Genomic DNA, 27,227 nt, shown 5'->3' with positions numbered 1-27,227 from the left:
ATTTGGTCACTGATGGAACAAAATCTTGTAAATCTGGTTCACTGGCCTCAGTTGTTTGCTTGCCATTGCCATTAGATAAACGACTGATTACAAATAACCAAGTTCCATTGGGGGTGATTAAGATCTGGGAACAGTTTAGGAATTTATACTGTTATAGAAGCTGCACACAGATTACTTTTCACTGTGTTAAAGTGTCATTTTGTCAGTATTGTCCTATGAAAAGATATACTTGAATATCTGCAGAAATGCGATGGGTGTAGTCACTTTTGTGATACACTGTAACTACTGTGAGACCTGTTCAGGGATGGTCATCCTATTTCCTTTCAACAGCTGCAGCAATCATTTGGCCTACCTTCTTCCAACTTTTTTTAGATATTTGCAGCTGTGGAGCTTTGTTAAAAATTCTTCTCATCAATGCTTCAGACTACAGCATACAGATGGACTGATGAATGCCTGCAGTGGCAGTAGGCTTATCTGTACATCATCTATATGTATTAGACATGGCTTAATACAATTTAAGGTTTTTCATAGGCTCCATTTGTCAAACAGTAAACTTGCAAAGTTGTTCCCAGGGTCAGACAAGATGTAAAAGTGAGAAAGGGACACTTGGTCATATGTTCTGGGAATGACCAAAAACTGCAGGCCTTCTGGACAAATGTGTTTAGGTTCCTATCTGAGTCGTTGAATATTAATATTCCCCCAAACTCTCTCACGGCAATATTTGGGGTTGTTCCTCCGATATGCGGTGTGTCCACCTGGCAAGCTTCAGCTGTAGCCTTTTCCACATTGATTGCCCGTTGACTCATAATCCTATCATGGAAAAAAAGAGACACCCCTTTCCCATAAACGATGGATTGAGGACTTGCTCTCCAATCTCAAAGCTGAATAACAGAGGCCTGTTGTGCATGGTTCTGCCCACACATTTTACAAAATATGTCAATCAATCTTGTGGCATAGAGAGACTCCCAGTCAATTCAGCATAAAGTCAACTAAAATTTGTGGGGGGTTTTCTTTTGTTTGGTTTGTTTCTCCATCTATGTAATAGATGTGTGGATTTGAATGTGTTGGTTGGTTTTATTTTGCTGAAAATCCAATAAAAATATTAAAATAAAAAGGTAAATGTTGATGAATACAACAGAAGATTATTTAAATGTAACAGAAATTGACATCGATTTTTCAAAGTAATTTAATTTACACCTTTTCTTCATTAACTAATGAATTACAGCTCCTTTTATTTTGTAATTATTATGTCTTGTAATGCTGTTACATGTAACTACTTACTCCCCATGCTCCCCTTTATAGGACAGACTACCCTGCCCAAAAGAGGAGGGAGTTGCAGTTTTTAATCCAAAACAACTTTCCCATAAATCTGTTTCTACGAAGTTAAAAAGACAAAAGTCTTATAAAATTCTTTTAAAGTTTTAATCTTGAGGTCTCCAAATCAATGCGCCTAATTATCCTTAGTTGTTACTGACCCCTCTCAACCACAGGTGAGACTCTAGCAATATTAATGTAGCTCTTAGTAAAAATAAATTGTAATGAAATTGAAAGGAAACTTAAACTAAACTGGTTGCAGCCAGTGTCTGATGGCTTGATGTCAATCTGACAAGACCAAAAGACAAGTACTTCAACAAATCAGTTCTGACAAACTGATTTGTCAAATTTTGACAATTATAAATATATCTCATAAATATACACCTGCCTTTAGATTTTTTGATGAGTTTCCTTCTGTTTGGAAATCTGCTTTTGTTGTCTTGTTATTTAAAGAGGAAAGCTTACACACCTTACAGAAGGAGGATCTTTTCAAGATTTAGCAAAAAAGTGTTTCCCAGAGATCAATTTTGGGGCCCCATCTTAATTCTTTTATATTTCCATTCAAATCTACAGTATTTCAACACATGGACTGCCTAAAACAATGTCATTGGCAGGCATTTGTTTTTCCCTCTTATTTAAATACAAGTGGCTTGTGAAGGTTACTGTAATGTACCCTAATTAACTTGTCTGCTCTCATTAGGTAGTGAAATGCAAGCAGTTTTCACACAAAGCCCTTAAACTTTCAGGAAGCTCTTCTGATTCCGTTAGTGAGAAGCTGGTTGTCCAAGAAACTTGTTATGAATCTTTCAAACTTGAGAACTAGAATGCAAGTGTTGAAGAAATTTAAGAGGTGCTTCTCACTGAGGAGTAGCTTGGCCAAAATATACCAGGAAAAAACAACAAGCTCCACTGCAGCATTTAATTTCCACTGAAATTTTGTTTCTGTTCAAATAAAACACTGTCAACTTTAAGTTGAAATTATGATCCATTTCTGACCATGACACTAAACATGGCTGCATGTTGTATAAAACACACCGCTGCAGTAATACATATTGTTTCACAATAAGTCAGTCGCTGTTGGAAACCAATTGTTACAAAACAAATAAAGACATCTATCTGTAGTTACCCTGGGCACTCGTAGCAATAATCAGTTATCACTATTAATACACAGACAACATAAATAGAGATATCTGGATAAAAAATGCCCAGGAGTAGTTACCTCCAGCAGACTCCTCTTCGCTTCTTCATTGCAGGCTTTCTCCTCTGCATGCTTTACTTTGAGCTGTCAGGACAGAAAACATGTGAGTTCAGGTTCTTATGCAGTCTGCTCTCTACATAAGGGGAAAGACTTATGTAGTATGTAGAAAAGGATAAAGTTGTTGGGAGAAAAAAAGAGACTGTACAACTTAAAATACACTGCTCAAAAAAATAAAGGGAACACTCAAATAACACATCCTAGATCTGAATGAAAGAAATATTCTCATTGAATACTTTGTTCTGTACAAAGTTGAATGTGCTGACAACAAAATCACACAAAAATCATCAATGGAAATCAAATTTATTAACCAATGGAGGCCTGGATTTGGAGCCACACACAAAATTAAAGTGAAATAACACTACACGCTGATCCAACTTTAATGTAATGTCCTTAAAACAAGTCAAAATGAGGCTCAGTATTGTGTGTGGCCTCCACGTGCCTGTATGACCTCCCTACAACGCCTGGGCATGCTCCTGATGAGGTGGCGGATGGTCTCCTGAGGGATCTCCTCCCAGACCTGGACTAAAGCATCCGCCAACTCCTGGACAGTCTGTGGTGCAACGTGACGTTGGTGGATGGAGCGAGACATGATGTCCCAGATGTGCTCAATCGGATTCAGGTCTGGGGAACGGGCTGGCCAGTCCATAGCTTCAATGCCTTCATCTTGCAGGAACTGCTGACACACTCCAGCCACATGAGGTCTAGCATTGTCCTGCATTAGGAGGAACCCAGGGCCAACCGCACCAGCATATGGTCTCACAAGGGGTCTGAGGATCTCATCTCGGTACCTAATGGCAGTCAGGCTACCTCTGGTGAGCACATGGAGGGCTGTGCGGCCCTCCAAAGAAATGCCACCCCACACCATTACTGACCCACTGCCAAACCGGTCATGCTGAAGGATGTTGCAGGCAGCAGACCGCTCTCCACGGCGTCTCCAGACTCTGTCACGTCTGTCACATGTGCTCAGTGTGAACCTGCTTTCATCTGTGAAGAGCACAAGGCGCCAGTGGCGAATTTGCCAATCCTGGTGTTCTCTGGCAAATGCCAAGCGTCCTGCACGGTGTTGGGCTGTGAGCACAACCCCCATCTGTGGACGTCGGGCCCTCATACCATCCTCATGGAGTCGGTTTCTAACCGTTTGTGCAGACACATGCACATTTGTGGCCTGCTGGAGGTCATTTTGCAGGGCTCTGGCAGTGCTCCTCCTGTTCCTTCTTGCACAAAGGCGGAGGTAGCGGTCCTGCTGCTGGGTTGTTGCCCTCTTACGGCCTCCTCCACGTCTCCTGGTATACTGGCCTGTCTCCTGGTAGCGCCTCCAGCCTCTGGACACTACGCTGACAGACACAGCAAACCTTCTTGCCACAGCTCGCATTGATGTGCCATCCTGGATGAGCTGCACTACCTGAGCCACTTGTGTGGGTTGTGGAGTCCGTCTCATGCTACCACGAGTGTGAAAGCACCACCAACATTCAAAACTGACCAAAACATCAGCCAGACAGCGTAGGTACTGAGAAGTGGTCTGTGGTCCCAACTGCAGAACCACTCCTTTATTGAGTGTGTCTTGCTAATTGCCAATAATTTCCACCTGTTGTCTATTCCATTTGCACAACAGCAGGTGAAATTGATTGTCAATCAGTGTTGCTTCCTAAGTGGACAGTTTGATTTCACAGAAGTTTGATTTACTTGGAGTTATATTGTGTTGTTTAAGTGTTCCCTTTATTTTTTTGAGCAGTGTATATCAGCATAAAGTGCACTTCATACTTAAATATCGAGCAGAGTTTGCAACTGATTCTGTGAACCCAGTTGAATAAATCTTCTAATAAAACTTTCACCTAATAGTACAAATTTTCAAACCCAAATAGATAAAGTTGTGTAGCCCAGAGGTTAGAGCGGCGCCAACCCGGCCGTCCCGACTTCCACTACCGTTCTCGGTTCCTTCGCCACGTGACTTTCCCTTCCTGTCAAATTACTGTTAGATAAAGACCACTAATTGTTTTCTGTTTTTTATTTTTAAAAGGTGCCAGGCTCTAGTTTACAGTGAAGCAAAGACTCAGCAGAAAGATGCTATAAACCTGTGTTCTTTGTGAGCAGGTTGCAATAATTTCCCTGGCTAGCATCTACATCAGAGCGAAAAAGACAGTTTACATTTGAAATGACAGGAAGGCAGCACTGACCTCCTTCAACTGCTCGGCTTTTTGTTGGATCTGTTTGTCCAGTGAGGCGACGGCCCGGCGGTGCTGTTGTACTGGACCGTAACGTTCTGACCGCTCCTCTGAAGAACGTTTCAACTGCTGCAAAATGATACACAGAAAGACGAAATATGAGCACAAAGCTCAACTCCATAATCACAAAATATGGCCATGTCCTACATTGTTGCTTCTTATTCCATAGAGCTGGTGATCTTCCAGAATAGAAACAAAATGCTGGCTGTGTGCAGCATGAGTATAAAGTTTTGCTGACCTTTCCAGCGTACTCCGAGGCAATCAGTTTGATCTCCTCAGATTGGAGTCCAACTATCTGACCCACAGCACTTGCAGTCAGCTTCCCCTGCACCAAAACAAACAAAGCACAGCAATTCATCCAAGAACAATTTCAAACTGATTTGATGAAAGATTTGATCTGCTTAACCTTTCTAACAGCAGCTGAATACACATCTTCTTTGGTTGTGGAGGATATTGTCATAATAGATAGTAAAGAATTTAAATGTCTAAACAGAATATTTTGCACAGAAGCATAAGCCAGTTTTTGCAAGGCACTTATAACAAGTCTTAGTGCTGTTCAGCTTACAAACTAAATTAAATGTTTTGAGAAAGACAAAATATCCAGAGTTATAACTAGTGAAATTTCAGCCTGAATACTCCCTCACTTATATCTTCAAGGTTTCTGGTTTTAGATACAGAAAATATCAAAGAAAATTAATTTTGATGTTAGAACCTTGTGATATATATTTTGCCATATCACTCACCATTGCAAAAAATATGTTTGTGTGATTTACTTTTGTGGATTAAAGGTGCACTGCCGGTGCCATTTGTTTGGCTTAGAAATGCCAAACAAATGGCATTTCTAAGCATTTAATGGAAGTAATGTGTTTGTTGAAGGTCACAAGCAGTAGTCTTAACCACAGCCTTCTCTCAGCAAAGGTAACATCCCTGAGACACGGCTGTTGTCCTGATGGACTGGCTCTGTGCGTAGATCTCCAGTGGCTTCTATCACAAGGTGATTAAGGTGGGATCTTCTCTATCAACACCTCCAGAGGTCGTGGTGTTTCAGGAACATCAAGAAAATCCTTCAGGACACATCCGGGCAGGTACTGCTGGAACGCCTCCGCTTTAATCAAACTCTAGTTCATCTGCCTCGACAGCCCAGTTCGATTGGTTAGGTGTGAATACGCAGTCGAACTCTGATGCGGACCAACAAAAGCAAAGTCTGGTCCACCTAAAAACCTTGGTCTGGGTTCGGATAGAATTAGAATCTATTGTTTGTCAGCTCCAAAACAGTGCAAACAATGTAGGAAATATATACAATATAAATATGGTAATATTTACAATATTAAATCAGTTAAAGAAAGAAAAACACACATACACATATAATCACTATATAATTAGTGTATGTGAGCGTTCAGGGCGTTAATTGCTTTCGGGAAGAAGCTGTTTTGTCATGAATTGCGGGTGTTGAGGTGGTGAGGCAGACGCTGTAGACCCAGGATGTGATAAATGAATGATTTTAATGGTGAATGTCCAGCAAAACACAGCCCAAAATAACGGGCAGCACGGCCGAGCAGAAACCAGGGCTCGACGCCGGTAGCAACCGTAAAAATGAAGGGACAACGGAACAACACGAACGCACATTAGACGAGGACCCGACAAAGAACAGACACACAGGTGACACTAAATACACTGGGGGTAATCAGGGAACAAGAAACACCTGGGAACTAATCAAGGGGAGAACAGGACAACACGGAGACACAGAGACACCGAAAACTCGAAATTAACGCACAGAAAACACAGAACACGACATGTTTTTGTTCTGATCCACCTGTAGCTCCTCCCTGAGGGCAGCAGGTCAAACAGGTTGAAGACAGGGTGACAGTTGTCTTTGGTGGTGGTTTTAGCTTTACTGAGGCAGCAAGACGAGTAAATTTCCACCAGAGAAGGAAGAGGACAGCCAATGATCCTCTAAGCTGCCTTTACAGTCCTCTGGAGCCTCATCCTGTCTGTAACAGAACAGCTGCTATACTGTACTGTGATGCTGTATGTCAGCAGCCTTTGCATGGACATACAGGTTGAGGTTCAGGTTGAAGTGAACTCTGGCACAGTTCGAATGCATATGTGAATAAAAGAGGACCAGAGACTGCTCCAAAAGCAGGAAGTGGACTATAGCGCAGGGCATTCTGGGTAAACAGAACTAAAACAAATGTGACAGTCTAACGCTAGAGGAAGAAATGGCCTGTGGACTTTTACCAAAGACAAAAGAGAAATCCTACAGCTACTAAAACCTGACGCTACTCCATTTTTGTGTAAATGTTGTGAAAAAGGAAGTAGCGCCAAGTATCTTCGTCAGAGGATTTTGTGTTGTTTCCTTCAATAGTTCTTGGTGCAGCGCCACCACAGGTGAGGAGGGGAACAGATTGTTTAAAGGGTTTGGATAGTTGGACACTGCAGTGTGAAAGTGAACCACAGTAGCTGAAAATAAAACAAAGGTTGCAACTTTGGTCCCCAATCGAACAGAGATTTGTGGCAAAAATGACCCCAAGACAAGTTCTGCATCTGAGTTATGAAACTGTGTGAAACTGTGCAGCTTGTCTTCTTCCAATTTATAAACAAGTGTTGGTAAATTTGGAAATTACATTACAGCAATTCTATTAACAAATCTTTAGCTAAGTCAGAGTCTTCTGTGAATACTTGTTGTTTGGAAAGCCAATCTGTTGGGTTTCTTAAATAGAGCTCCGTAAACGTCAGGGGTAAACTGAAGAAAAATGATTAACCAAAAATAGAACATAAATAGATAAGCCAGTGCAATAATTATATTTCTAGTACTGCTGTTGACATTGTTGACAAATCATGCCGCAGGTAAGTGTGGAATCAGTCTATATGAATTTCACATGACTTGTCAATGATACAGAGGGACAGCTGTACTTAGATTAAGTGATCACCTCTTCTGCTGCCTGCAGCTTGTCTTCTTCCAACACTTCTGTAATGCTGGCAGGTATTGCCTGAGGCCCACTGAACTGCCCCTCATCTTCCTACAAATAGAAAAGAAAATGCACTAAGGTTAAAAATCCAAAACAAAAACTATTATACCATGTAAATGTTCCTTCTAAATTATCTATATGGCACAAACTAATTAGCTGCATAAGATATAGGCACACAATATTTCAATTGATAAAATAACTTTGAGTGACACAACTCAAGCCACACAAGCTTTTAACATTGCAATCTAATGGGGGTGATGTGGTGGCGCAAGGAGCTGAGCACAACCCACATGAAGAGGCCTTGGTCCTCGACGCAGCCGTCGTACGTTCGAATCCTGGCCTGGTGACCTTTGCCACACATCTTCCCTCTCTCTCATTACCCTACGTTCCTATCCTAGCATTTTCAAATAAAAGCCACTAGAGCCATTACTGATGCAATAACACATTAATTTAGATAACAGCAAATTTTTCTGTGTTGACTGAAGAAAAAAAAAGAAACAGATGGGTTCCGCAATATCCTACAGCAGAAGCTGAACAATTCCAAATGTATTCGACCTGCTGTAAGCAAAGGATTAGGCTTGCTGTCATTTCTGAATCAAAAAAGGTAAAAAGTCTCACATACAGGACCCAAATGTGTGCTCCACATGTTTAGGCTGAATTCTGTTCCAAATGCACGTACTTTTTTTTTTTTTTTTTTTCTCCGAAGAGTTTTTGCGGCGCTAGTGGCTCGTATTTTTTCGACAGTAGGCAGAGAGGAAGGAGGGTGAGGAGAGGGGGGGAAGACATGCGGCAAAGGCCGTCGGGACCGGGAGTCGAACCCGCGACGTCCGCGTCAAAGACTAAGGCCTCCAAACATGGGGCGTGCTAACCCCCTGCGCCACCACAGCACGCCCCCAAATGCACGTACTTTAGTTCTTCCATAATAAAGCCCATGTATTTTTCTGCTTGTTTTTTTCCAGTTTTTTAGGGCTGCAGCTAAAGATTGTTTTAGTAATAAAGTACTCTATCAATTTCTCCAACGATTGAATAATCTGACTAAAAAAGGCAAAAAAGCAGTTGAACTGATTTTGAAATTTGTAAGTCCTCATGAAATCAGCAACTACAAGCCAATAAGTCTCGTCCCGGTCTTGTCAGAAGTGCTGGAGAAGATTATATTAGAACGGCTGTTATCGTAGAAAATAATCTTTTCATCCTCAGTTTGGCTTCAGATACAATCATTTGACAGAAACCGCTATACGTCAGCTGCTTGAACAGGTTAAACAGTCACTTGACAGGAGACAGATCGTTGGTGCAGTCTTCCTTGACCTAAAAAAGGCCTTTGATATGGTGAACCACAATTTACTGATCTCAAAAGCTCTCATTTAATTTTTCTGAATGATCATTGTCTTGGTTTCAGTCATATTTGAAAGATTATGAACAATGTGTTGTCATTAATAATAGTAAATTTCATTTTTGAAGAACTGAAACAGGAATTCCACAAAGAACTATCTTAGGTCCTGTTCTTTTTAGCTTGTATGTTAATAGTCTTCCTGAAATTTGTCCTGAAGTTAACCTGCAAGTGTATGCTGATGACACCATTGTTTACACATCGGACAAAAGCAGTATCATAGTCAGAGAAACCCTTAACAGCTTGCAGAGATTATCACCATGGCTACATGATTTTTGGTTAACTCTTGATACAAAGAAAACAAAGTGCATTTGCTTTTCAATAAAGAAAACATCCTTACAGTCCTTGCATATTCAGAACAATGGAGATCCTATTGAACAAGTATCACAAGAAAAATATTTGGGAATAATTCTGGATGCTCAGTTAAACTTTAGGAGCCATATTGATAAAATCAGCAAAACAGATAGATCAAATATAAACTGTTTCAGTATTACTAGAAATTGTCCAACACTTCACTAGGCCTGTCGCGATAATCAATTAATCGCACGATTAATTAAAATTATTGACCTCATTTTAGAAGAAGAAGAATTACTTTATTCATCTCAGCAGGGAAATTATTTCGCAGTTACAGCAAGAATTTTTTATACCCAGATTAACACACACACGACGGGAGCTGCGTCTGCAGGCAGCCAGCTGAGTCGGAACCATTTTTTGAAGGAGGACATGCGGCAAAGGTCGTCGGGACCGGGAGTCGAACCCGCGACATCCGCGGGTCTAAGGCCTCCAAATGTGGGGCGTGCTAACCCCCTGCGCCACCACAGCATGGCTTTATCATTTCTTCAGGCCTTTTTCTCTTTCTGTTGATGACACTAAATGAAAAAAGACTTAACTCCAGTGCTCTCCACTGACTCCTCCCTTTCTCATTTCCTTAGTGTAATGTCCAGCGCACACTACACGATCTTAGAGTTGTTGGCCGATTGTCGGCCCATTTTCAAAACCTGAGATCACACATTAGCCGACAGAAATCCTAGGTATAACGGTTCAATCGGGTTCAATCCTGCCGTGTGGTGTCCAACAATGGGCACAAAATAATTACTACAAATCCAGTGAACTAATTTTAAAACCAGGCATTAATCAATGCTTTACTACAATCTACCTGCAATGCATGTGGCTAGTGTCAGTCCTGACTGAATGAAAATCATTAGAACCCATTTATGTCACGTTAACGAAGAACAGCTGAAAAGTTACCGGGTTTATGAACTGCTGTAGCAATTTCGCTCCAACTCCTCCCCTTGTCATTTCTATATTCTTTGCATGAAATGTTGAATAAACATTAATGTTGTTTCCACGTATCTCCAATGTCCGCTGGACTTTGGGTTGTGCCGTGTCAGCTGTTTGGCATTCCCCTCTGTAATTTCCCCTCTGTGAAGGTTTTGCATAAACCAGCCAGAGAGACGTTGAAGAAAATTCAAAATATAATCTTAATTTATTAACAAAAAAAATCCAAAAATGATAAATTGGGCCCAAACTGAGGTCAACATAACAAAGTACAACTCAGGTGGTAACAGAACAAACTCAAGCACAAACTGACCTAACAAACAAGACATGAGGGGAACTTAAATAGTGGCTGATCAGACCATTAACACACACTAGGGGTAATTAAACACACAAAAACCTAACAAATACTGGTCAGAATATTACTAAATCTGTAAATGAAATAAATATCCAAATTAACTAACTTTCCAAAAGAAGAAACATTAAATAAATGGTCAAATTAAACTAAAGAAAAAATTTCCCCCTCCCCGGGTGAACAAAAGGAACGACCCGCTGAGGAAGTTTGACACCCATATATGGACACCAATCAGCTGGAGCTCATCTATATGATTTTCAGCAACAGGTCCAGAGGAAACTGGTAACTCAAAAGAAAGAAATTAATTTGTTATATTTAACAAAATATACAAAGAACTGACATAAAGTTAACTAAATGGGTGCACAACAAATAGTTAACTAAAAAGTCAGACTAATGAAAACAAATTTAAAGATAAAAATCTAAACTACTCACTAATCAATATATAAAGTAATATTAAGGGAGAACAGAAAACCATTACCAATTCTGTCTGTGTGTGACAGTCGGGACAGCTGTCACACCATCAGAAAACACGGTGAGGAATCCGCTCTTTCTGATTGGCTACCTGTCACATTCAGCAGGCTGCGTTAAGATCGGAGCGCAACGACGATCTACCGTAACACACCACGCACTACAGGATGATCGGTTACGAAATCGCAAGCGACAATCTTAGAACGTCCAACGCTCTAAGTTCGTCGTAAGGGGAAAATCGGGGCAAAAAATTGTGTAGTATGAACTATTGCATCAGGTAGTCGAATGTACCCGTCTTCTCTATTTAAATCTAATGATTACTGAAGGGCAATATAGTATACAGACTTCATAATCTGCACTCTTTTGATTGAATGCAGTATTTATTTCCACTTTGGCTTTATGTTGTTTAGTTTTTATTCAAATACATTTTTTGTTAATGGAGACTGAGAATCCATTTTATTTTTGTTTTTGGTTGTTTTGTTTAGTTTGTTTATCAGTTCCAGTGTTTAGTGTTCTTTTGAAAATAAAGTGTATCTATCTTTGGCAGCAAATTGCATACATTATTATGTAATTTCCATTAAATCAGTGTAAAAAGGTCTTCAAACAATATTATCGTTTATCGCAATAATTTTTGAGACAATCGCTCAGCAAAATTTGTTATCGTGACAGGCCTACACTTCCACTATGCAGAGATGTTCTTTAACTCAAAGATCCTCTCACATCTGTCTTACGGAGCTATTGTCTGGTCACAAACTAGTCAAACTATACTCAAGTCTGTAGAAAGTCTCTATAATAGAGCCTAAAGGTTTTATATCAAAAACCAATCTGATTCCATCACTTTCAAATTTTTGCTAATTTTGGCATTCTTTTGAGTTTTAACCTTTTAAAATGCATTTTTAAATGTCTACACAGACTTGCACCTAAACCATTAACCGATTGTATACAGAAATTGCAGGCAGCAGTAAATCTACCAGAGTGGCATTAAATAGCAATTGTGCACAAAGTGCTCTGTCCTAGAGGATAGTTTGGAAATCACTTCCTGCGAATTTAAAGTCTGTAACCAGTTTTAGTGTGTTCAAAAAACAAACAAAACTCTGGTTACAGTGGTGTGAAAAAGTGTTTGCCCCCTTCCTCATTTCCTGTTTTTCTGCATGTTTGTCACACTTAAGTGTTTCGGAACATCAAACCAATTTAAAAAATAGTCAAGGACAACACAAGTAAACACAAAATGCAATTTGTAAATGAAGGTGTTTAGTATTAAAGGAGAAAAAAAATCCAAACCATCATGGCCCTGTGTGAAAAAGTGATTGCCCCCTACACCTAATAACTGGTTGGGCCACCTTTAGCAGCAACAACTGCAACCAAGCGTTTGCGATAACTTGCAATGAGTCTTTTACAGCGTTCTGGAGGAATTTTGGCCCACTCATCTTTGCAGAATTGTTCTAATCCAGTTACATTACAGGGTTTTCGAGCATGAACAGCCTTTTTAAGGTCATACCACAACATCTCAATAGGATTCAGGTCAGGACTTTGGCTAGGCCACTCCAAAGTCTTCATTTTGTTTTTCTTCAGCCATTCAGTGGTGGACTTGCTGGTGTGTTTAGGATCATTGTCCTGCTGCAGAACCCAAGTTCGTTTCAGCTTGAGTTCACGAACAGATGGTCGGACATTCTCCTTCAGGATCTTTTGGTAGACAGCAGAATTCATAGTTCCATTTATCACAGCAAGTCTTCCAGGTCCTGACGCAGCAAAACAGCCCCAGACCATCACACTACCACCACCATATTTTACTGTTGGTATAATGTTCTTTTTCTGAAATGCAGTGTTCCTTTTACGCCAGACGTAATGGGACACACACCTTCCAAAGAGTTCCACTTTTGTCTCATCGGTCCACAGAATATTTTCCCAAAAGACTTGGGGATCATCAAGATGTGTTTTGGAAAAATTGAGATGAGCTCTAATGTTTTTTTTTGCTCAGCAGTGGTTTTCTTCTTGGAACTCTGCCATGCAGGCCATTTTTGCCCAGTCTTTTTCTGATGGTGGAGGCATGGACGCTGACCTTAACTGAGGCAAGTGAGGCCTGCAGTTCTTTGGACGTTGTTGTGGGGTCTTTTGTGACCTCTTGGATGAGTCGTCGCTGCGCTCTTGGGGTGAGTTTGGGCAGCCGGCCACTCCTGGGAAGGTTCACCACTGTTCCATGTCTTCGCCATTTGTGGATAATGGCTCTCACTGTGGTTCGCTGGATTCCCAAAGCTTTGGAAATGGCTTTATAACCCTTTCCAGACTGATAGATCTTAATTACTGTCTTTCTCAATTGTTCCTGAATTTCTTTGAATCTCGGCATGATGTGTAGCTTTTAAGGATCTTTTGGTGGACTTTACTGTGTCAGGCTGCTCTTATTTAAGTAATGTCTTGATTGAAAACAGGTGTGGCAATAATCAGGCCTGGGTGTGGCTAGAGAAATTGAACTCGGGTGTTAAAAACCACAGTTATAATCTATTTTAACGAGGGGGGCAATCACTTTTTCACACAGGGCCATGATGGTTTGGATTTTTTTTCTCCTTTAATACTAAACACCTTCATTTACAAATTGCATTTTGTGTTTACTTGTGTTGTCCTTGACTATTTTTTAAATTGGTTTGATGTTCCGAAATACTTAAGTGTGACAAACATGCAAAAAAACAGGAAATGAGGAAGGGGGCAAACACTTTTTCACACCACTGTATGTCAAAAACAGAACTGTATCCATACCTAATGTTTTATGTTTCATTGTTTTATATGCATGATTGTGTATATTTTGTCAAGTTGCATTATTTTAAAAGGTTATTATTTAAATTTCTACTAGTTTTTAGATGTACTGTTTAAAAGCCCATCTAGGGTCGAGTGCTGCAAATTAGCTTTCACTATAAGCGCTATGATGCAAACAAGGGAGCGCTGTTCTGTTCAGTTTGTCTATGTGTGTCTGTCCCTATCAAATAAGCTTAAATAAAAAATCCTCTAACTAGAACCTTACTGCTCACATGAAAGGGTTTTATTTAGCATTATGTAAACCCTGTAATATTCTGTTTATTAAGCCAACAAGCAACATGATCCTCATGCTTACCTTGTTTTGTTTACACTGCTTATTTAGTCCATATCTCCTGGTAACAAAATAAAGAAATACACTTAGTCAAGGTTTACAATGTCAAACTGATGTTAAAACAAAACCTCACAAGAACAGTTACAAATCAACACTGAGGCCAAACTATTCACATCTATGTTTGAGTCCATGCTTAAACATGGACAGCTTCTCACACACTTCACCACAACCGTTATCAGAGGCATGCAGAGGAGGATGCTCACACAGTTCCAGTACTCACAGCATAGCTTCACACATTCTACGTTCAGAGATGGATGGATGAAGGAAGAATTTGACCAGAAAAAGAAAATGTACATATTTGAGATGGTTAAAAAAACTGCACAGTTATGTATACATTAAAGGAATTAGACAACATGCTACATTAGATCATGGTCGAAGTGTTGGGAATGTTGCATTTTTAATTCAACCACATGACCAATTACAACAATAGAACCATGTTTTTTTTAAGGTTTTATTGGCTGTAATGGCCTTTATTTGATATTGAATCAACAGGTAAATCATTATTATTAACCTTACTTTTTATATATTGTTTTCAACACTTTAAGAACTCACTGTGTGAACCTTTATATATGTTGCTACTGTTACAAGTGAATTGCAGGACAACCACTTCTCTATTTCTGTTATCAGATTCTCTGCAGTATTTCAATTCAGGGTGTGCATGAAAAAAGTATGTTCCCAAGGGGGAGCATGACCAAAAATAATTAGAACCATCACATTAAGTTAAGGCTGTGTTCAAATTGCTCTATGATAGACTAATTTGTCTGAACCACGACTCTCTATGGATAAGTTGGTACAGTAAGCAAAAAGATGGCTTAACAAAACTACAGTTGTAAGCTATGAGCATCATATCTAACCAGCTGAGTGGCCAGAGCAGGAAACCTGACAAATACTGAGTCAACATGAGCTTTATAAACATGTTACTCTCTGAAGAGTAAATAATAAAAGAGTAAATAATAAACAAGAATAATATTCTTTACAACAAGCATAAATGTTTGCAATGAACAATTTATGAAAATAGTAATTACTTTTTAAATAACTTATTTCTGTAATACTCAAGTAATATTTACACTTAACAGTTCTAGGAATAAACTATGCTTTTCTGTGTGAAATAAAATACAAAGATAATGTTATGTAGTTGTTTTGACTTTTTGTAAAATTGAAAGAAACCGTGGTATTTTTCCTTCTGGTCATGAACTCTTAGTTCCATGTCAGAATGTTTCAGCAAAGATTTAAGCAATTTATCTGCAATTTTGGAGAAAGAAGCTAGATGGAGTGATGAAGAAGAGGGAGCTGGTTCTACTGAAGGACTGCAACTCTTTACAAGAGCCATGTAGTCCGGTAAGCAACGATGACTCCAACATTTCTGGGAAGGAAGGGTTGGACAAATATTCCCTCTCCCTTTTCAGTATTGTGGTTAAAGATGCAGTATGTAACTTTTATATAAATTTTGTTATACATATTTGTTGAAACTGTCAACTGTAATGTTGTGACAGCATAGTATGAGAATCTGTGGGGGGAAAAAAGCCAGGTCTTCTGTCTTCTCCCAGTACTAACTAGAAACAACCAATCAGAGGCAGGGGGCAGGTCTTTGTGCTGTCAAACACCCCTTTGTGTGGGCTGCTCACACAAAGGGGTGCAGCTAATACAGCCTGTCATCAATGCTCAGGCTAGTTAACATAGCCAACAATGACAGCGGTAAAACAGTTTTCCTGGAACATGATAAGTTGTTTCTCTGCCATTAGTACATTTAGCAGAGAATGCTTGAGATTAATTAACAACGCTAAGGCTCTCCTCCTGGCTCTGATTGGTTGTTTTTGGTTGGGACGCCTCGGGAGGGTGTATTTCTGAGTGTCAGTAGAAATGCACTACTGGCACTGACCAGATGGCAATAGTAGCTAGAGGAGATCAATTTATTCACAAAATAAAGTGTTTTTTTTTTTTTACAAAGGTTACATACCTTCAATCATGTTTTTTGTTTTTTATATATTTTTAAAGCTTTTGTGCAACAGTCTGCAGTGAAATAATTGTAAGAGTAAAGAAGATGGAGTGGGAAACCATCTGTTCTCTGTACTTGTTTTGTCCACTAATCTTGAAGATTTTTTTCTTTTTGGAATGAGAACATGTATGCCTTGTATTTCAATGCTGTACAGTAGTATAACTTTGACATTTATGTGACAATTTTTGAACAGCAAAGACTAACTAATACATTCATGTGTTTTACCTATAAAAAGTGGGCTGCAGGTTTTGTGTTTTAACAGAATGCTATGACTCAACAGCATTTTAAACAGCTTGGCCACACGGTGGCCTGGCACAGCTACCTGGAGGGAAATATTACCTGCCATACTCCAGCAGAGTAAAATGGATCCTGGACTCCTCATCCAGGAGGAGTTCTGCATCTTTCTGTCTTCTGTACTTTCTCTCAGGTTTGTACACTTCCTGAAAAACACCAGAGCTCATTCACATGCCATCAGTCTGTTACCTACAACCAAATAATCTGCTCATAGTTTGAAACTGTGAGAGACACCAAGCATTACATTTAGTGTCAATCATATTAAAGCTGCTCACCAATACATCCAGAACGGCCTTCACAGCTTTGTCTTTTCTCTGGAGAAGTTCTTGATCCTAGACCAGAGTTTTACAATACAAGAACTAAATAGATAAAAGTACATATATAAAATAGAAAGTAAAATTAGGATATTTTTCAACAGTCTGTTTTTCTAGGGTACAATAGATACTCAATCTCAACTTTAGTAGTGAGAAATTCAAAATTGTAAATTCTAAATTAGACTGGAATATCAAATAATCATACTAATTCTTTAAAGGGTTATTTAAATTTGTCAAAAGACTAAACAGTTATTGAAATAGTTCTATTTTATTTTTCAAATGAGTTGATATTCAGTCAGAAAGTAAAAGAGAAATAGTATATATATATGTAAAATGCTAACTTGAAGGCGTGACGTGCCAAATTACAATTCTAGAATTACCCAGCTGAGGGTGGCAGCACGTTGGAGTAGCTCTAATTTCTTTGCGACTTTTTCTGTTTTTCAAATATTCATTCCTGCTTTTTTTGTAGGAAAATAGCTTTTCTGGTTGGCTACTTCTTTTTGTTTTGTATTCTGTGTGGTTGGACTGATTTTTGGCAATATTTCTGTATTTTTGCTATTTTGTTATGATGCGTAAACATGTTGATCAGGGAGCAGCTGATCAACATCAGAAAAGCTGAAAGCCAGAAATCCCAGAGGAGTTGAAAGGAGGCGTTGTGGATGCAGAGCTGGAGCAAAAAGGAGAGAGAGAAGGAGGAAGTTCAAACCCTCTCTACAATCTCACGTCGTAATGGCCATCATGACATTGTTGGATAACAAGATGGATGAACTTCAAGGCCTGACAAGGACTCAGCAAGGTAACAAATGCAGCATAATGTGTTACTGAGACATGGCTGCAGGATTGTATGCCTGACTCCAACATGTCTCTGTCAGGCTTCCTGACTATTCAAGCAGACAGATATTTAAAGAGCAGCAGGAAAAGAAAAGGAGACACATTAACAGTTTTGTGAACAACAGATGGTGTCACCCAGGACATGTTGGTGTGAAGTGTTGTCTCTGCAGTCCAGACATTGAACTCTTGGCAGTAAGTTTCCGTCCATACCAAGAGAGTTCACCAGTGTTATTTTTTATTTTGGTAGCTGTTTACATCCCCACCAGAACAGTGAGATGCTTCCCAAATAACAAACCCTGGATCAAATGTGACCTAAAAGAACTGTTAACCCCTTAACCCTCGCTCCCCCAAAATCTCCAAAAACAGCTGAGAAGGTACACCCAAATTAAATCAGCTGCTGTTCTTGAACACTTTGGAGTACATGCAAAAGCTTGGTCTCTCTATGAAGATGACAAGATAAATTTCTATTTTAGCAGTCAAAAACTGTAAGTAGTTTGTAGCTATTATGTTTGTAACACAAAGAAAATTGAAAATTTTGCTTCACCCAGATTTTTCATTTTTATTTCTTGTAAATGCACATTGAGTGTTGAATGTATGGACCGGAAAATACAATAAATCTGTAGAATAAAGTATTCTGCTCGTGGATTTCAAGATTGATCAAAATAGCCCAAAATGAAATGTCATTTTGGACATGTTTATTTTAGAGGATGTACATGTGTTGTCCAAGTGTGCCATTTGGAGTCTCCATTTGGCACACTTTGGAGACTCCAAATGGAGTTTCCAAATGTGACACTTGGACAACATCTATATACAAACTTCAAATGACTGTAACTCCTCAGTGCTTCAACATACAGTCATCAATGAGGCTCTAATGAAAGATAATGACCAGAGGAATCCTCTGGTCATTATCTTTCAACATTACTGATAGTGGAAATTACTTATAATTTATATACATGTAAATAAAATAGCATATCTGGCGGGGCAGAGGCGGTTAGCATACAGTCAGATCTCCTCCCTCTTCTTGCAATACGCTGTCCATCCCGCCCCCATCTGTCTGTCTTCCCCTCTCCCTCCCCCAGCCCTCTAATGGTATCTAATGGTACGCTAGCCCCCCGCGGCCCTCTCCTTCTCCGCCCTCTCTCTCCGCCCACCATCTCTCCTTCAAGCAAAAGGTGGATCAGATAGATGGAACTCTGGACAGAGCAAATGAGCTGAACACATTTTTCAACAGGTTTAGTTCGGGAACAAACTCATCATCATCCTCCCCTGTCCCCAGCCATACAGACATCCCACCCTCCTTTGCCACAGCTTTCCTGTCATACTTCAGATGTCCTATCTTCTACCTCAGTCATGGACTCTTCCACAAGTTTGTCTTCAACCAAATCAGGAGATGCTGCTGCTCTCTTTGCCTCCCCCTCCCACTTTTCTGTATCTAGAAGTCAGGTGAAGAGGCAGCTGGAGAGACTGAACAAGAACATGGCTGCAGGTCCAGCTCTGTGGGATTCTGCAACATCTCTTCAACCTTAGCCTGTCCCAAGAGAAGGTTCCACTGTTATGGAAGACATCCTGTGTAGTTCTGGTACCAAAGAAAACTCTCCCTTTAGTAATCATTGACTGTAGACCTGTTGCCCTGACAACCCACATTATGAACGCTCTGGAGAGACTCCTGTTGGTCCACCTGAATAAGCAGACAAACCCGTATCAGGACCCCCTGCAGTTTGCTTATCGCCATGGAGTTGGAGTTGATGACATCATCATACACCTGCTTCAACAAACCCACTGTCATCTGGACACAGAAGGCAGGACTGTGAGGATCATGTTATTTAATTTCTCCAGTGAATTTAATACAATTCAGCCTGATTTGCTCTGTGAGAAACTCCAGAAGACAAAGATGGAGGCTTCAGCAATCACCTGGATCTATAACTACCTGACAAACAGACCACAGTTTGTGAGACTGAAGGACTGTATGTCTAACCAGGTGATCAGCAACACAGGAGCACCACAGGGAACTGTACTCTCACCATTCCTTTTCTCTCTCTACACTTCAGACTTCCAGCATAAGTCCGGCTTCTGTCATGTACAGAAATACTCAGATTACTCTGCAGTTGTTAGGTTTATCAGAGATGGACAAGAGGTTGAGTACAGAGAGCTGGTGGACCGCTTGGTGGCATGGTGAGGGAACAATCATCTCATCTTGAATGTAAACCAAACAAAGATGATTATAGATTTCAGGAGAAACAGGATTAGATCAAACCCCATTTCCATCATGGGAGAAGAAGTGGAGGTGGTTGAGGAATATAAATACGTCAGTGTTCATCTGTACAACAGACTGGACTGGAGATACAACAGTGAAGCATCTATAAGAAAGAACAGAGCAGACTGTACTTCTTCAGGAAGCTAAGATCCTTCAGCAAGATGCTGCAGATCTTCTACAAGTGTGTTGAGAGCATCATCTCTTCTGCTGTCATCTCTTGGGGCAGCAGCATCAGAGCAAGAGACCTAAAAAGGCTCTACAGTCTGATAAAGAAGGCTGGTTCTGTTCTGGGGATGACTGTGGAACCTGAACCCTGACCATCCTCTTCATGAGACTATCTTGAGAAATCAGAGTATCTTCAGTCAGAGGCTTCTTCAAATTTGCTCCATTACGGACCACTACAGACCTTTCCAGTAAACAGCCATCATTATCTACAATTACTCTTTGTAGATAACTCTTTGAATTAATATGAGTTACAACAACATTTAATTTTCTTTTGGGATCAATAAAGTATTTGTGAACTGAACTGAATTTGAATACAGTATAGACCACTTTATGGTTATAATTTGGGAACACATTGCTAGAGAAGTAGGAGCACTTCTATACTGCACTGGCTGCATCCTGAAAATACTCACTTTGCTTCACTTTTTCTATATTTTATGTTATAGCCTGTGGAGGTTCCTCCATCTTTTCCCCAGTGTTAGTATTTATGTAAATGTTATTATGTTTTCACATAATATATGTAGAATTTCATTTTTTTGCATTGGTTATTGCATTAGGTTGCTTACTATTATGGGTGCACACATTTAGTAAACACCTTATGTTTATTTGGATCACTAGCTATTTTGTTTTGCTGAGTTTAAAGGACTGGCTTTGGGAGAGGACTGGTTGAAAGGCAAACCAGGAAGTGGAACAAACCATCAGGCTGCTGGAAGCAGGGGACTTGATGATGAAGAATCTGTCTCTTTCTACTAATAGCATAACTGCTAAAACATTTTTGGTGTTAGGTTGTTTTGTTGTTACAGTTGTGTTGTAGTCAAAATGTGTTGGTTTGAATTAGTTGTTTATGTTTATGCATTGTTTGTCTTTGTCTTCTTCCCCACCCCTCCCCGTTTGTGTAGGCTAGTCTTTGTGTATAAATTCCTGTGTGTTCATTGTGTGAGGTCAGTTTTGGTTTGTTATCCTGAGTTAGGTATGCCTCAGTTGATGATTTCTTTTGGGCCCATTTTGTGATATTTTTGAGATTTGCTGTTGAAAGCCTTTTGTTAAGAATTTTTGGAAAAATAAATAGAAAATATTTTTTTATATCCCTTTATCCTTGTGCCTTACTGGTTGGACCGTAACACAGCCTCTTTCAAAATTGTACTAAAATCAAGCTTTTCTCTAAATAAAATTCTACATACACATACCCCCTGGTGTGACAATGTAGAGATTTTTGCAAATTCAAAATGGAACACCAAGCAATCACATTTAAATATTAACAGCCTTTGCCATGAAGTTCAAAATAAAATGTTTCAGATGCAATACAGACAATGGCATAAGTTTGTTATTGTTCTTACTAAGAGGACCAGTTACATAGAATATCGGCACTTTGCAGATTAATGACAGAGAAACTCCACACAGTTAGATAATATAGCTACTGACAAATGAGAGTTTGTTGCAGAACCCACCATGACAATCTGCAAACTGCACAGTCTAAGAATTCTGCATCTGTTCTAACCATGTGCTTATACCTCAGGGAAGGAATGGCTCTTCTGGAACTGAGAAATGGAATAGGCTCTCACATAATCTCCCATCTCTTCTCTCGTCTCTATGGCTCGCTTCACCAACCACTGAAACAACAACAAATGTCTCATGCAATACAAGAACAAACCAAGTGCTATGGAGAGTGGAGAGCATCAAATTACAACAAGTAATAATGAACCTAGTTTATGAACTAATTAATTAATGAGTCATTCATTTTTTTAAAACAGGAAATAACAAGTGAAGTAATTTATTAAAGATATAATTAAGACCCCTTATGATGGACAATAACTTTGGATTTGGTGTTCCCTCGCCCGGACGTGGATCACGGGGGAGGAGGAGGAGCACGTTGGCGAGCGTCTGGTGGCCGGGCTGGGCTCAGTCCAAAGAGGAGACATGGGTCCCCCCTCCCATGGGTTCACCATCTGCGAGAGGGGCCAAAGGGGGTCGGGTGCAGTGTGGGATGGGTGGTGGCCGAGGGAGGGGGTCCTGGTGATCTGATCCTCGGTTGCAGAAGCTGGCTCTTGGGAAGGGTAATGTCACCTCGCTGGTGGGGAAGGAGCTTGAGCTAGTGTGTGAGGTTGAGAAGTTCTGGCTAGAAGTAGTCAGTCTCACCTCAATGCATGACTCTGGTTCTGGAACCAGTCTCATTGAGAGGGGCTGGACATACTTCCACTCTGGAGTTGCCCATGCCCACTCTGGTGAGAGGCGCCGGGCAGGAGAGGGCATACTTGTTGCCCCCCATCTTGCCGCCTGTACGTTGGGGTTTACCCTGGTGAACGGAGAGGGTAGCCTCCCTCCTCTTATGGGTGGGGGGACGGGTTCTGACTGTTGGTGTTTACTCGCCAAACGGCAGCTCAGATTACCCATCCTTCTTGGAGTCCTTGGACGGGGTTCTGGAGAGTGCCCCTCCTGGGGACTCCTTTGTTCTGCTGGGGGACTTCCACGCTCTTGTGGGCAATGACAGTGACGAAGGCTGCCCTTTGCCACTGATTCTGTTCATTACTTTCATGGACAAAATTTCTAGGCGCAGAAAAGGCATTGAGGGGATCCATTTTGGTGGCCTTAAGATCGCATCTCTGCTTTTTGCAGATGATGTGGTTCTGTTGGCTTCATCAGGTCGTGATCTACACCTTTTGCTGGAGCGGTTCGCAGCCGAGTGTGAAGCGGCCGGGATGAGGAGCAGTGCCTCCAAATCTGAGGCCATGGTCTTGAGCCGGAAAAAGGTAGAGTGCCTTCTCCAGGTCGGGGGGTGTCCTGCCCCAAGTAGAGGAGTTTAAGTATCTCGGGATCTTGCTCACAAATGGGGGAAGAAAGGAGCGGGAGATCGACAGACTGATTGGCGCAGTGTCTGGAGTGAAGCAGGCGCTGTACCGATCCGTCGTGGTAAAGAGAGAGCCGAGTCAAAACCGAAGCTCTCGATTGACCAGTCGATCTACGTTCCTATCCTCATCTATGTTTTAGTGTTGAAACACAGTAGTTTCAACACAAAGTTTAAACTGCCAACTTCACCCATCAAATTTAGTGGATAGTCCCGCTGAATTTTATGGATGAAGTGAACAGACATTTGATTGGCTGCTTCAAACAAAAAGTCAAGACAACTTCTTCTGAATTTGCTATGACTCAAGGTCAATATCTTCACTGGAAAGTGCAGAAATAACATCATTAAATTGTTGCAATTTATTTACCACAAACTGGGTGGTTTGATCTGAAATATTTCTAATAAGTTTAAGTTGGTGTCAGTCAGTGGGTGGGGCTGACACTGATCCTGTCTGAAGTCTGTGGCAGCTTCCTCCACACAGTGTGATATTATTGTGAATATTTCTTTGGTTTATGTTAATAAAATTAAGAAATCATTGAGTGATCTTGTACGCAACTGGAAACCTGACTTCTTGTAAGTATGTGGAAGAGGCAGAGCAGCAATCAACAGCAAGAATGGAAACAGTCCATTTCTAGGAACATTCAATAATCTATGTCCAAAGAAAGCCAGGGCAATGCACATGCAACCAAAACATGACTTAAATAAAAAGAAAAAATTAAAGAAAAAAAACTCTACAAAACTTGAAGTCACCTGAACTGTCACCGCTTAGTCTAAGTGTTGGTAAGTTAATGTATAGAGAAGTTAATGAGTCACGGCAGATATCAATGTATGAATCTCATCCAGTGGACCGCTGATGACCAGACTTCTTTTAAATTTAATTAAGTGGTGCAACCTGAACATGCCCTCATGCTGTCTGTCATGAGAAACTTATGTGGCTTGGAACACAGTCTAGCTTATGTAGTTTTAATGTTTTCTAATAAGCAAAGTACTCATATTAAGTGAGTGATGACTGAATTAAAGTAAAAACTATCATAATTTTGCTGTTTTAAAATGCTTAATGGAAGTATGCATCTTACTTGTATCACTGGGAAAATATGAATAAAATCCAAGCCTTGGATCTGATGGGGTTCCAGGCGATGAGGACACTTCATCTTTGGTAAAACAGAAACAATTTTCTCTGTCAGGGCTCTAAAGAAACAGACAAAAAAAATAGAACATTCATCAACAATAACCAAACATTTCTCCTGTTGGCATTGTGTTACACAATTATAGCTTCTGAAATTGTAAACAAAGAAATACTTATTTTGTAGGTCTTTTGATACTTTAGTTGCACAAAAATGAAAAGAATGGACTTGACATTTAAAACTGAGAACAGTTTTAAATATCAAAGAGAATCTCACACAAAATAAAAGCTTTTAGATACACAACCAAAACAAATAATGCAATATCTGTCACTGTGAAAAGATTGCAATTATGCAGAAAGATAAGATAAGATAAATCTTTATTGTCATTGTCACAAGGACAACGAAATTCAAAGGGTGCCATCAGTCGGTGCACATGCCCAAAAACAAAAAATAACTGTCTCACAATTCACACACAACGCAAGAATCAACAAACTGGCAAAAAAAAAAAAGAACAGCCACATTCTCACATACATCATTTATGATGATTAATGGTTGTTTTTGATTGCATTTAGTTTTGTTACTGCTATCGGGTAGAAACTGTCTCTGAGACGGTTGGTTCTTGTTCTGGTTGCTCTGTATCTTCTGCCTGAAGGCAGCAGTGTGAACAGAGAAGGTCCGGGGTGAGAAGTGTCCTTTGTGATGTGTTGTGCTTTTCTTAGACAGCGGTCGCTGTGCAGGTCCTCCAGTGAGGGGAGAGGGCAGCCAATGATTTTTTGGGCTGTATTCACAACCCTTTGGAGAACTTTCCTTTGAGCCATAGTGCTGTTGTTATACCATACGCAGATACAGTAGGTCAGTATGCTCTCTATGGAGCACTTGTAGAAGGACACCAGCAGCTTCTCCTTGATGCTGTTCCTCCTGAGAACCCTCAGGAAGTACAGTCTTTGCTGGGCCTTTTTTATCAGCTCGAAGGTGTTCATGTTCCATGTGAGGCTCTGCTCAATGTGGACCCCCAGGAAATGGAAATCAGTTACCCTCTCCACACATTTTGGACACTATGAAAGAACATAAATCTGAAAATATGGATATCAGTTAAAAGCAGTCTCGTCAGGCAAAATCACAAAAATGTGGGGCAACAGGTAATATAGACTTTTGAATCCAGAAATGCTACCCTGGGACTCACTACAATGTAAACAAAATGATTTCAGAAGGGCCCTTTATTTGTCCAGAGGAAAAAGGCCAGGTGCAGTGTCTATCTGTGCCTGTCCCTTGAGTTGAATATTAATGCTTATGTTAAATGCCTCCCTAAGTCTGGCATGTTTCCAGGAAAGGCTAGAAGCCAGTTATGATCTTGGCGTGTCACCAAAACAAAAACCCAGACAGGAAACAGTCTGTAGTAAACACTAAGTGTGACTGACAACATGAAGGTCAAAGATTGACATGAACATAAATATACAGTACAGACCAAAAGTTTGGACACACCTTTCTAATTCAATGGGTTTTCTTTATTTTCATGACTATTTATAAGGCAAGAAATCCCACTTATTAACCTGACAGGGCACACCTATGAAGTGAAAACCATTTCAGGCGACTACCTCTTGAAGCTCATCAAGAAAGTGCAGAGTGTGTGCAAAGCAGTAATCACAGCAAAAGGTTGCTACTTTGAAGAAACTAGAATATAAGGGGTATTTTCAGTTGTTTTACACTTTTTTGTTTAGTGCATATTTCCACATGTGTTATTCATAGTTTTGATGCCTTCAGTGTGAATCTACAATGTCAATAGTCATGAAAATAAAGGAAACTCATTGAATTAAAAGGTGTGTCCAAACCTTTGGTCTGTACTGTATAAAACACAGAAATAATTCTTATTAACTGAAGCTCTTTATCTTCTTTCTTAACACACTGAAATCAGAAGTACAGTAGCCCTTCAATGTCCTACAGTTGGTGTCAAAGTGCTGTTCATCAAATCTCTCACAATGATCACAAACATTACTGCCAGGCATATAACTGTCCTCATCAAAAGCAGCAGCTATAATTTGTTGTATGTATAGCATTATAATCCATGATGTTTAAAGTCAGTGTCAAATATATACTGAACAAAAATATAAACGCTCCATATCAAATATAAGAGTTTTATGAACATTTGGGTTATACAGAACCCAAATGTTCTCAAACTATATTTTCAGTAATTACTGATCTTCATATTGCCATTGATAACATCGTGGTATGACCATTTGAGGCAGATTGACAGTCCTTTGAACATGATAGGGGTCAGGTTGAGGAGTTTGATTTTGACCAAGTTGGCTTCTCGTAGGTGGTTACAGAAGTCTGAGGTGTGATGCATCTGTTGTGCAAACCAATAGTCTCATCAGCTGTGTGTGTCGCTGGTCTTAGCCGATTCCACAGATGGACGAGTCGGATGTGGCGATCTTGTGCTGGAGTGGTCACACGTGGCCGATGAGGTCGATTTGCAGTAGTGCCAGTGTGTTGGAAAAAAACTCTTGAACGGCCAATGGTCCAATAATGGACATTGAGCCGTGCAGCTACTGCTCTGGTGGAAGTCCCTGCATCCAACATGCCAATGGCATGCTCCCGCATAACTTACAACATCTGAGGCATTGTGACTTGTGACAAAATTTGACATTTTGGGGTGGCCTTTAATTGTCCCAAGTCCAAGGATTGTCCAGTTATTGCTCACCCACTGGACATGCCCCAGCCATGCACTAAGTAAAAAAACAACTCACTGAGTAATGCTCACTGACAGGAAGTTGGATTAAAAATTATACACAAATCAAGAGAAATATTACTTTTGTACAATAAAATGTCAGCAAATGGTCATTTACAGTTGTTAACTCCAAATGGCAGCAATATCTGACATGGGGCATTTATATTTTTGTTCAGTATACAAGTCCACTTGTATACTGAACAAAAATATTATAAATATATATTGCATTTATTGAATA

At 40.1% G+C, this 27,227-nt stretch overlaps 1 protein-coding gene across 4 annotated transcripts in view; it reads right to left on the bottom strand.

The window, feature by feature from the left end:
* Window positions 1-27,227, bottom strand: part of ccdc93 (CCC complex scaffolding subunit CCDC93) — a 39,632-nt gene that overhangs the window by 9,692 nt on the left and 2,713 nt on the right. For 2 of the 4 annotated variants that reach the window (XM_032567188.1, XM_032567189.1), the window contains exons 4-13: window positions 24,217-24,328; window positions 21,810-21,908; window positions 16,953-17,009; window positions 16,723-16,823; window positions 14,608-14,625; window positions 14,352-14,388; window positions 7,725-7,814; window positions 5,033-5,119; window positions 4,747-4,863; window positions 2,534-2,596 (exon numbers count right to left, since the gene is read on the bottom strand). In XM_032567188.1, the coding sequence (XP_032423079.1) occupies window positions 2,534-2,596; window positions 4,747-4,863; window positions 5,033-5,119; window positions 7,725-7,814; window positions 14,352-14,388; window positions 14,608-14,625; window positions 16,723-16,823; window positions 16,953-17,009; window positions 21,810-21,908; window positions 24,217-24,328 (781 nt within the window). The remainder of the gene's footprint in view (window positions 1-2,533; window positions 2,597-4,746; window positions 4,864-5,032; window positions 5,120-7,724; window positions 7,815-14,351; window positions 14,389-14,607; window positions 14,626-16,722; window positions 16,824-16,952; window positions 17,010-21,809; window positions 21,909-24,216; window positions 24,329-27,227) is intronic. The other 2 variants (XM_032567190.1, XM_032567191.1) reach the window with 2 other exon arrangements.

This window comes from Xiphophorus hellerii, chromosome 7 (genome assembly GCF_003331165.1).
Source record: "Xiphophorus hellerii strain 12219 chromosome 7, Xiphophorus_hellerii-4.1, whole genome shotgun sequence".
In the NCBI taxonomy this organism is placed as follows: domain Eukaryota; kingdom Metazoa; phylum Chordata; class Actinopteri; order Cyprinodontiformes; family Poeciliidae; genus Xiphophorus; species Xiphophorus hellerii.
This window is presented reverse-complemented; position numbering and strand designations above follow the sequence as displayed.